Genomic DNA, 11,809 nt, shown 5'->3' on the forward strand with positions numbered 1-11,809 from the left:
GGTGGCCATTGCTTTCAATGACTTGGCAATGGCTTATAACTGAAAACTGCAAATCAAGACTCAATGAGCAAAAGCCACTAAGATAGAGTGGCCTGAAAGAATCACAAGCTCATCTCTGAGCTGACCTTTTTGGGTCAAGTTAGTCAATGAGGTAGGTCCTTTACCTGCAGAAGGCAACGGCCGACAGCCAGGGGATCTCTGTGTTGGAGAATAACTAGGTGTGCGAATCCTAGGGACCTTTGAGATGACGTGATAAAAACAGGAGCCGGAGGTTTGCGAATGAGGTCGGTCTGGTGAGGGAGGACTTACAATTTCAGCTGTGTTTTGACTTTCTTTAGATGCAATTTCTGTGGTAGGGAAGAAAAACTCTTACTTTTAAAAAAGGTCCAATTAAAATATCAAACAAATGAACCAACACCAAGCAAGCTATTAGGTAAAGATCAAAACAGAAACAAATGAGACCTCCCAGAGAGACGACTTTCCCCACCTTCAATCACAGTACTCCCCCAATCTAATTCGAGTCCCACCCTGATTACAGACTCACCTGCAAAAGATGTGGGACTGTGGGCGATGGTCCTGTTTTCATCATGCTCCACAGTGCTGTTGATATCCGGCTCTACAACTGGAGGACGGCATTCCACGATCTTGCACGTATACACACAGCGCTTGCGCGCGTCCGTGGTGCTCCAGTAGACCCTGGAACACCTGGGGAACAGATCCACACAAATCCTCGTGAGTGAGAGCACAGAAGTGGAGACGAACATTTGTCAAAGCGTCTTCTCATCCTAGCTTCCCTGCTCTCCTTGATTTACAGAATTCAGCTTGACTTCACGGATTCTTATTATAGATCCCCCTGGCTAGGGTGTTCCAGGCTTTTTGAAGTTCTTGGTTTTTCCTAGCCTCTCAGAAAATAGCATCAAATCTTTTTTTATTGTAGTGTAAGCAGGAGACAAAAATAGTAAAATATCCTAAAATGCAGAGAAAGGAAAATACTAACATCTACTACAAGAAATAGTTATTGGCCTTCAGGAAGGGACGCCTGTCCCCCCCAAGGTGTACACAGTGAGGAAAGAGCAAACCTGAAGTGTCCCCTGTGGGAGAAAAGCCCCATTAAGACGAGGGAAGTGTAACTGCTTCCAATCTGCTGGATGCTGACGGAGCATGGCTTATACACAGAGCTGCAGCTAAATGTACAGACTGTCGCCAGAACTGGAACGCAGAATAAACTGGAGCACAGACAGCGAAATGAGACTCCAAAACGGGAGAGACCGAAAGGGAGCTTTAAATTTATACTGTCAGCATGCTAGAAGTTTAAGCCATTTGCTTCACATAGGAAAGAGGATAAATGTTCACTGGACAATATGATTATTATTGTGGGGGTTTGTATTTTTAGATTGAGGACAGGGGCATGAGATGTTTGATCCACTACAATAATCTGGACTTTTGAATGCAGGTAGATGGAACTCAGAGGAATCTTAAGAGACTGACCTTGCGTTTTTTTGTTTGTTTTGTTTTTTTTAATTTAGGTTTTATTTGGAAATGATTCTGAAAGTATGCCAATAATGCTTTCCTTCTATAACTGGATTTAGTGGACATAAAAGGATACTTTAGTCCTAATCTACAAAAAGTAGCAACAAAAGTAGTTAATTTTCGGTAGCAATTAAAAGCAGCTAACAAGTATGGCTCTCCATTCAAAGACCTGCTCCTTGCTCAGGGTGCTCAAACTGTGGCGGCTGGAGTCTTAGCTCTACAGAGCTACTTACTGATATCCAATAGGAAAAAGCTTATCTTCACAGTCGGAGAGATCATTCAGAATTCCTAAGCAGTCAATTGTCATGGAGCCTGACCAAGGAAAGAAGAACTGATTAGAGAAGGTAGGGAGAAGGCTCACTTTATACCCAAAGACCAGCAAGTCCCCCAGCGATACATTGAGCCTTCCCCCACAATATAAGCCCATGTCATACCAATCATCATGTGGATATTTTCTGGTTCCAAGCCATTGAGAAACTTTCTTCTCAAGCTGATTCCTTCAAAGTCCACAAACACTCTTCTAAAAACTTCAAATCCATTCTCAGGAACCACCTGAAACGAAAACCCAGCTGTTAACAACAGGCTGTCCCTTTACACATTGTACGCATGATACTGACTCTCTCGGAGGTCAAGTACAGAGCGTATCTCAGAATCACCCTGCTGTTTCACAGGAGGACTGCTGTGTTTCTAAGAAGGTGATTCTAGGAACACACAGTAGGAAGGTAAAACAAAGCTTACCATCTTCCTGTTTCAGCCTATCTTCCCTGTAGTCCTATAGAATTCGGAAAAGCAACGGAAGCTCTCACCTCGCCTTTGATCAGATCCCGATGGCGTTGGCAATACACTTTCTTATCATCCAGAAAGACACAGTTCTTGGCGCGAGAACACATGAAGTGATAGTTGCTGGTGCAGGAGGTAAGGCAGCAGCCCACAGTGGCTCCTGGCTTTTGGCAGAACTCACATCTCTAACCATCCAGAGAGAACAGAGGCCTAAGTCAGACTTTCAGATGTTTTAAGCCATTTTTCTTCTCTACAGAATTACCCCATTCTGGGTTTCCTACAAGGCCTTTTTTTTTAATTGGTAATCAGCTGAATTACAGAGAACTGATATGAACCCTAAAGCCTCCTCTCCAGGTCCTCTCTCTCCCACTGTCCCTGGGGCCCTGTAACTATTAAACGTAAATATTACACTTTGATTTAGAACTTAAACCAAAACACAGTTTTGTTCCTAGGATGCACGATTGATTTAGAGAAGATAAAACTTCGAAGATTGATACTAAAAACATCACCTTACTAGAAAGCTACCATATCCAAAAGAACTCAGTTCTAGAAAGATTATACCCGTCAGAAACACAAGGGTTCTCTAGTTACTAGACTTAACAGATTAAATTTATCGCATGATTCAAAGATTTCCTTCAACTAGCCTGTATGTCACCACTTTATTCTATCGAGGTCACAGTCTGGGCTCCTCTTTCCACAGAAGACTTTTTGTTTGTGCTCTCCCCACAAATTACATGGGCTTTTTGTTTGTTTGTTTCTCTCTCGCTCGCTTTCTTTCTGATAATCCTTCATCTGCTCCCTTCCTTTCAATATAGCTTTTAAAATTTTACTCCTCCGTGGCCTTTTCTGACTACTCTCAGCTTCTACTGATCATTTCCCACATCCCCTCTTCCTGTGTGTATTTATGGGGGTTTTTCCTATGGAATCATAGAGTGGTGATTCAACTGGGACCTCTGAGATCATTTTGTCTAAATCACTTAGTTAATTAACACGTTTCTTGCACATTCAGATCATCTCCCAAACTAGATAATACTTTGTCCTCTATTTCCTTTGAACCATCCCCCAGGGGTCAGAGTAGCAACCTGCCTACAGTACACACCAATATCTGTTGCTGGCTACCCATCCTGAAGGCACTGTGAAAACCTCAATGAAGTAGCATGAAGCCACAGAGAGAACATCTGGAAACTGAGGGGAAATCTTTTCCATAACATTTACACAGGGTCTTACCAGCTGCTTGCCCCTGATCACAGCCATGTGCACATTCTTTAGTGATCCATCATCGTCTTCAAACACTTCTGCTGACCACAAAGCGCAATTTACATGTGTCCACTCATTTTGGCCAATGTAAAGCAAACGGCCAGCATCCTAAGAAATCAAGAGATTTCTTTTTTCTTTAAAGAATATAATGTCAAAGAAGGTTTTCCTTGGTATTAGCTTTACCTCAGTCAAGATAACATCAATAATAATTCTTTAACTTGGGGATGCAAACAAAAATCAAAACTCATTTCTCAATGTTCCTCTGTTTCCACTTCTCACCTTTCTAGAATCCATAGACAGGAAATGTTTTATAAACACAGGGAATCAAAACATAAGCAGTATGTGGTAAGTTTATAAAAGTGTGCGTGGACTTCTTTACAACCATATTTCAAAGCCAGTTCTCTCAGCTTGCATTACAAAACCTTTTTTTACTGTAAGCTTACTTTGTGCCCAGCACTAAATAAAGCTTTATAAACATTATTTCCTTTAATCCTCATAACCGTTCTGAGGTTAAGTATTATTATTATCCTCATTTTAAAGATGAAACAGAGTCAGAGAGGTTAAGCTCCTCGCCAAGGTCAACAAGTAGGCAGCAGAGCATGGAGATGAATACAGGCAGCCTGCCAGAACTGGGGATCTTAACCATTCTGCCCTTCTCCATTACACATAAGCCTTTAATATGCAAACTTATATATATTTTATTGACTTTCATAAAATCTTATTGAGAAATCTCCTATAAAAACTATTAGACGTCGGGGCGCCTGGGTGGCTCAGTCGTTAAGTGTCTGCCTTCGGCTCAGGTCATGATCCCAGGGTCCTGGGATCGAGCCCCGCATCGGGCTTCTTGCTCAGAGGGAAGCCTGCTTCTCCCTCTCCCACTCCCCCTGCTTGTGTTCCCTCTCTCGCTGTGTCTCTCTCTGTCAAATAAATAAATAAAATCTTTAAAAAAAAAAAAAAAACTATTAGACGTCAACAGGTTAATTTAAGATAAATCATCTTTTTTTTAAAAAAAATTTTAAGTGGGCTCCATGCACAATGTGGAGCCCAACGCGGGGCTTGAACTCACGACCCAGAGATCAAGACCTGAGCTGAGATCAAGAGTCAGATGCTTAACCGACTGAGCCACCCAGGTGCCCCAAGGCAAATCATCTTTTAAATCAATTAAATCCGTTATAGAAAAAAAACCCCAAGTGACATAAGCTAGGTGACAAACATTCATTAAATAAATGGCAGCCAGTCATCGAATTTAGACACCAAGGACCAACAGTTCACATGAGCATCTGCTAAGTAGGACCCCGTTCGCCAAGGTACTTACATTAGCACTGTCATCACCATAGGTCAAACACAATGCACATTGTCTATTATCTTCTATGCCTGGGGGTGGGTTCAGTTCTGGACTATCTTCGCGACTCCTATCAGTACCTTGGAACCCAAAAGATATCCAGTTAGAAGTGGCAATACTAGGTCTGATTTCCAGAAGGAAAAAAACCAATTCGGTTTAAATAGCCTGTGGCTTATAAAATAAACACTTTCAAAAAGTGTTCAAAGTTATGCTATCTCACCATCTGTTAGAGTATTTATATCGATTTCTTGCTACCAGGCCAAGCTAAGCAAAAATTAGGATGACCTGAGAATTTCTTTCCAATATGCAAGTATATTAAATTTAGGTTCACAAAGTTAATCATTTGCATCTAGAGAGAAATGGATAATGACTCATTTGGTGCCTTACTCAAAATTGGTGGAGTAGGAGGATGGAGAGGAGTTGGAGAGTCTGGTTCTCCAGGCCCTTTAGGTTTGGGAGCTGGAATGATTTTCTTCATTAGAGGAGGCTGCTCAGTGTGGCTGTTTTCCTCTCGCTCCTGCCACTGAGCATAATTATGGTCAAGTGAAGGTGGAAGCACTGCGTTTGGTAACATCCCACTGCTGAAAATAATTGATTCAACAAGCATTTATTGAACTCCTACGATATACCTGGAACTATACAAAATAATCAAATTCTTGATATCATCAGGTCACAGCCCCATGCATGAGCCATTCACAGCATATAAGGACAAGCCACAGAATTTGGAAACTGTCTAAATACACAGGACTTTATTATTTAAAAATATATATATTCTCGATATATGACTCTTGGTTAAACTTCCGGAAGCATGTGATAACTTTCCCAAAGAATCAAAAGGATTCACTGGAATAAAAATTTCAGGTTAAATATGGAGAGTCAAGAGCAATAGAGAGCACAATTCGAACCGAATAACACAGAACCCAATTTCTGCAAGTCCAAATACTGAGTTACATATAGAAGCACGGGTACTGTACATATGCCACAAGTTAAGCCAAGTTGCAGAAAACATAATATATAAAGAAAAAAACGGGGGCAATAGGCTATAATAAACATTAAGTATTATCTCTAAATCGGCACTGAAAAGGCATTTCAAGTGATTAATTTTTAATCTTAAAACCTAGTCTGAAGAACCCTTAATCTAGAAATATAAGAACTCTCAGATTTCTAGCTGATGAGGTGGGGAAAAAAAAGTTAACACTGAATTTACTTACTTGCTCGATACTTTATTTGGCTCCCAAAACCTAGACTTTTTGACACTGAACCATGGAAAAACACGTTCCATTTGCTAACAGAAAAACAAACAAACAAAATGTAAGCATGTGAACATTCATTTGGAAACCACATAAAAACCAACAACTTCACACTAGCTTCTCTGTCAATATGAGGATGATTTCAGGCCAAGAGAAAGATCCATCCACTTTGGTGACCCCACCAACTTCCTCCCAAAGAATCAGAGGAATGAGTTAAACCAAAAGATGTTTTATACACATAGCAAAACAAAACGGAGAAGAGAACAAATCCGTTCTGTTCATGGATAATTATCCATAGATAAGCATTAAAAACATGAACTATTAATATCATTCACCCGAATAAAGAAGGACTTGACCATGCTGTTGGCTTTTTTAATCTCTGGCTGCCCTCCATCTGAATTAATGGCTGCTTGAATGATCTTCACGATATCATCACTGAACTCCAACTGTATACAAAAACAAAGTATTAATTATTCATAAAACAGTGTGCTCTCAAAACCACTTCCTCTTTCCTCCTAAATCACCCAGCCCAGAGATCCAACAGAAAATGGACACCCTATTTTAATGCAGTGCAATTTCTCTTTAGTGGAGGCCTCTGGAATTCAGTTCACAATTAACTTGGGGCAGTCAAGAGAAGCCAGGCTAATAAGGCAAGAATGCAAATAAATTGGCTGTATCACGGTAAGTTACCCAAATAGGGCCATAATTTTTTATTTCGGTTAAAATAAACAACTAAATAGCAAATATGGACCATAACAAATGATCATTCCCATACATTCTTAAAACCATAACTTTAAAAGACATCTATCTATAAATGAGTATCCTATATAGAAAGACACATTATTTAGACGTGATTTCAAGAGGGGCAAACCAAGGAACTTCACATTAACATTTTTCCATAAACTAGTGTTTTGTTTTGTTTTTTTAAGATTTTTATTTATTTATTTGAGATAGCAGGAGCAGGAGAGCAGAGGGAGAGGGAGAAGCAGGCTCCTGCTGAGCAGGGAGCCTGACATGGTGCTCGATCCCAGTACCCTGGGATCATGACCTGAGCCGAAGGCAGACGCTTAATCGACTGAGCCACCCAGGCGCCCCTCCATAAACTGTTTGTTTGTTTAAGGGGGAAATGTACAACTGTGCAGCTTTTTCTTTTTTTTTTTTTAAGATTTTATTTATTTATTTGACAGAGAGAGACACAGCGAGAGAGGGAACACAAGCAGGGGGGCATGGGAGAGGGAGAAGCAGGCCTCCCGCAGGGCAGGGAGCCCGATGCAGGGCTCAATCCCAGGCCCCTGGGATCATGACCTGAGCCGAAGGCAGACGCTTAACGACTGAGCCACCCAGGCGCCCCCATAAGCAGTTTTAATAAAAAATAATTTTCAGAGAACTCAGATGACAGCCAAATAAAAAAATCATTTTGAGACACTACCTTCCCATCTTCTGAAACACGGAGCTAAAAGAACTCATATATTCTTAGGTATTTAAATCCACAAGACATTTCTAAATATAACACAAGCCATCTCTTGGTGCTTACTCCCAGCCCTGTCTCTTAAAGACCCAAAGGCACTAAACTGGCGTTTGAGGTAGAGACATACCACAGATGTATAGTTCCCTTGGTCCATTTTCCTCTTGACTCCTTCCAGATCTAAGGGCTGTTGATCTTCCTGTTTGCTGACCTCAGTAAGCACAGGTGGGTCAGGTCCTTCTGGGGAGCTGCGGGAAGGTATACTCTCCTCTGTCTCAGGGTTTAAGTCTGGAGGTTTGGCAGCCTGTTTCCAGGAAAGATAGTTTCTTTTATCTAACACTGAAAATGAGGCATCTGTGCAAATTCTACTAAAATTAATAAAGATGGTACTGAATGATTCATATTATAAAACCTAAAGAACAAGAAAATAATCAGAGATTTCTTAAATAATACAAAAAGAAAGTTAGAATGAGCCGGTTCTCTAATAGTTTGACCAGGTGAACTTAAGAGCTTTGCTTGATAACTTCCAAACGGAGTATGAAGACAGAGAAATTGTCCAGTTCCTTCTGAGGGACAGAGAGATAGCAAATCTTCCTATTAAAAAAAAATGGAGCTCTATGAGGAGAAAAAGCAGCAGCCTAGCTCTGAGTTCGAGTTATCTGTGTGGTTCTTCCAACATTTTACATTGTGTTTCCAGTGACCACTCTTTAGATGTACAGTTCACAACTTCAATGGACGAAAAGTAGTGGTTTACAAATTGTGCCCTGAGGAGCCCTAGGGATTTCCCAGTGACAGCCATATGACTGTCAGATTAGGCCACCACTCTCCCTCTCACCCAGATTACTCCAACTGCCTCCTGACCACTGTTCCTGCCTCTAGCCTCAGTCCTCTCCAATCCTTCCTCCCTCTTTAGTCAGAATCTTTTTCTTTTTCCCTTAAAAAGCAACTCTGATTGGGTTACTCTTGGGTAAAGCCTTTCGCCGCCGCCCCCCAGAGTATAAAGTCCAAATTTCTTTTTTTTTTAAAGATTTTATTTATTTATTTGACAGAGAGAGACACAGCGAGAGAGGGAACACAAGCAGGGGGAGTGGGAGAGGGAGAAGCAGGCCTCCTGCGGAGCGGGGAGCCCGATATGGGGCTCAGTCCCAGGACCCTGGGATCATGACCCGAGCCGAAGGCAGACGCCTAACGACTGAGCCACCCAGGCGCCCTAAAGTCCAAATTTCTTATTATAACAGCAAAGAAAGCCCCCAAAGAAGGTCCTACACTTGGTCCTAAAGATTTCCTTAATGGTTGAAAGCCAAAGCAAATAACTCTACAAAACTAAATGAAGAATGGAGCAAACGAACGTTCCCTCGCTGGGGAAAACCGCTTAAAACAAACTCTCAAGGCCTACCTGTCGGTAGCGAAGCAAGTGGCTGGTGGTCCGAGAGTTGAGCAAAGCTGTCAGAACTTGCTTCAGAGAGATCTGTAGCTCTTTTTCCAGGGCCAGTCGCCACTCTGCAGGATGCCGCTCAGTGCAGTTCACACAGGTGTAGGCCACGCTTTCTGGCAGGTTAGACAGAATCTCATACATCTCATCTAGAAAAACAAAACCCCACAATGCTGAGGAGCTCTGAAGAGTGGCAGAGAGGGAGGACACTACTCCCATGAACTTACTACAAAGCTGGACCCTGGGGACAGGAGCAGGACTCTAATGTCCCCCAGGAACCCAGCACGTATTGATCTCTGAAGGGACACTATTAACGCTAGCCACCCAGGATTTGGTTACTGGAGAACCAAGAGGTTAAGGTACGCACAGAAAATAGCAAATAAATATTTTAAAGGGATACGTTCACGATAAATGAGCACAACTTGACACAAAGGTGCTTATTCTAGACCAGAAATGGAAATTCCAGAAGACTTCAAGCAACAACACGGCCATAATTTTACGCTTACAGATTACTTTGGGGGCTATAACTGTACCAGGCAAGAAGGAAACTGTAATAAAAAGACTCCAACCTTCTGTACCTGAAAGATTCTCACATTTGGAATGGACCCAGCGATCACACTTCCCACACTGCATCATCTTACTCTCGTAGTCATCGTCGTCATAACACTTATCACAGAGAGGACAGAAGTTCCCTGAAAGCAAAGCACACTTTTCAGCAGCGCTCTGGCTCACACACCAGCGCCTCTCAGGCCCTGACTTCCACGTGCCAACTCTCTTCTGGAACTGCTCACAGATGCCAGCAGGACCTACTATGCAATGCTCACGCATCTGTAAAGTGTCCAGATTTTTCTGAGCTCTTAGAACACGCCACTGATTTTATTTAGACTCATTTTTAAAGGTCATGAGGTAGAGTTTACGAAGAACACAGTAGAAAAGGAGAGAACGTTCTCTTACACGTTCCAAAGGGATTTATATTTTCAAAAGGAGGCGACGATATGGAAGTAAAAAAGCATTTAATTTACACTTTCTCCTTATTCTTAGTGCTTTTTTTTTTTTTTTTTTAAAGATTTTATTTATTTTTTGACAGAGAGAGACACAGCGAGAGAGGGAACATAAGCAGGGGGAGTGGGAGAGGGAGAAGCAGGCTTCCCGCGGAGCAGGGAGCCCGATGTGGGACTCGATCCCAGGCCCCTGGGATCATGACCTGAGCTGAAGGCAGACGCTTAACGACTGAGCCACCCAGGCGCCCCTATTCTTAGTGCTTTAAGTTAGAGCTCAGAGCAGCACTTCCTAAAATTCAACACAAAGGACAGCCTTCATCAATTTGCTTTATCCATGCACCCCCTCTATTCTTCTTCTATTTTTTTTTTAAGATTTTATTTATTTATTTGACAGAGAGAATGAGAGAGCACAAGCAGGGGGAGTGGCAGAGGGAGGGAGAAGCAGGCTCTCTGAGCGGGGAGCACAATGCGAGGCTCAATCACAGGACCCTGAGATCATGACCTCAGCCGAAGGCAGACGCTTACCCAACTGACTGAGTCACCCAAGCGCTCCCCCTCTATTATTCTTTACTTAATAGATTTAACATTGATTTGATTACTTTAAATAACTTCAATAGTAAACTTTGTATCATTATTATCCAAAGTCAGTAAAATGAGTTTAATGTATTAGGTATAATTTTTTTCTATTGTAACTATTAAAATGTTTGACTCAGTACCACCTAGAATCATTTCTGAAACAATCAAACATCTGTGTACCTCACTTTGGGAAATACTGGCTTAGAGCATTTCTTTGTGGTTAGTTATTACAAAAATCCCCTGAATTCTTCCCATATAAGCTAACGAAACATTTTAGTTGCTGTGATACTCTGTGTAAAGGAAAGGGTAAGACCAGGAACTTAGTAAACCCTTGACAAGATGTATAAAACGTTTTACTTCATTCCACTGGAGTGTCCAGTTCACCCTGTAGGCACCAAATATAGGGGCGCCTGGGTGGCTCAGTCGTTAAGCGTCTGCCTTCGGCTCAGGTCATGATCCCAGAGTCCTGGGATCGAGCCCTGCATCGGGCTCCCTGCTCCACGGGAAGCCTGCTTCTCCCTCTCCCACTCCCCCTGCTTGTGCTCCCTCTCTCGCTGTGTCTCTCTGTCAAATAAATAAAATCTTTAGAAAAAAACCAAAAAAACACCAAATATACTTTCTAAAAGTTGACGAAACTGGCTTCCCCGCGGTACCTTTAGCAAAGAGTTTGGCACAGTCATGGCACAGGGAGAAGTCGTGAGACCACTGTGCGTCCCACCCTTTGCCTGGAGTTGTGGATCCACAGCTCTTGCAGCGAACACACTTGGTGCAGATCTGGAAAAGAAAGGAAATTCAACAGGAATTTCTTATTTTTAACATCTCGTCTCATTTAAAGAGACCTCAGATGCAATCCGTTTCTCAGGCTGACCTCTTTCCTGGGATGGCTCTTCCTAGTAATGAGACCAAGGGGACCCCCGTTACAGGGTGGGCAAGCCCAGGAGCTCCATGACAGTTCTCTCTGCAACCGTGTCATATGGGTACTCACCCAAACTTTCTTTTTCTTGGTGGGCTTGGTGGGGTAGTTTGGTCCCAGGCACTCGGGGTGATAGCTGTTTCGGCACTTATTACACTCCAGCAGCTGCTGTAGGGAACACAAAGGCAGGGGATGAAGAGGTACACGCTTCCAGTTATGAAATAATTAAGTCGTGGAGATGGAAAGTACAGCCGAGGGAATAG

General features: G+C 42.3%; 1 protein-coding gene across 4 annotated transcripts in view; it reads right to left on the reverse strand.

Annotated features, from left to right (window-relative positions):
- KMT2A (lysine methyltransferase 2A) overlaps positions 1–11,809 on the reverse strand; it is a 77,487-nt gene that overhangs the window by 20,077 nt on the left and 45,601 nt on the right. For 2 of the 4 annotated variants that reach the window (XM_078058913.1, XM_078058910.1), the window contains 15 exons: positions 11,619–11,714; positions 11,287–11,407; positions 9,635–9,748; positions 9,021–9,205; positions 7,755–7,928; positions 6,495–6,605; positions 6,121–6,194; positions 5,297–5,490; positions 4,883–4,989; positions 3,538–3,675; positions 2,337–2,495; positions 1,965–2,082; positions 1,764–1,842; positions 545–705; positions 165–347 (listed from right to left, as the gene is read on the reverse strand). In XM_078058913.1, the coding sequence (XP_077915039.1) occupies positions 165–347; positions 545–705; positions 1,764–1,842; positions 1,965–2,082; positions 2,337–2,495; positions 3,538–3,675; positions 4,883–4,989; positions 5,297–5,490; positions 6,121–6,194; positions 6,495–6,605; positions 7,755–7,928; positions 9,021–9,205; positions 9,635–9,748; positions 11,287–11,407; positions 11,619–11,714 (2,014 nt within the window). Of the gene's footprint in view, positions 1–164; positions 348–544; positions 706–1,763; positions 1,843–1,964; positions 2,083–2,336; positions 2,496–3,537; positions 3,676–4,882; positions 4,990–5,296; positions 5,491–6,120; positions 6,195–6,494; positions 6,606–7,754; positions 7,929–9,020; positions 9,206–9,625; positions 9,749–11,286; positions 11,408–11,618; positions 11,715–11,809 lie in introns of all 4 variants that reach the window. The other 2 variants (XM_078058911.1, XM_078058909.1) reach the window with 1 other exon arrangement.

The sequence above is a fragment of the Halichoerus grypus genome, chromosome 11 (genome assembly GCF_964656455.1).
Source record: "Halichoerus grypus chromosome 11, mHalGry1.hap1.1, whole genome shotgun sequence".
In the NCBI taxonomy this organism is placed as follows: Eukaryota; Metazoa; Chordata; class Mammalia; order Carnivora; family Phocidae; genus Halichoerus; species Halichoerus grypus.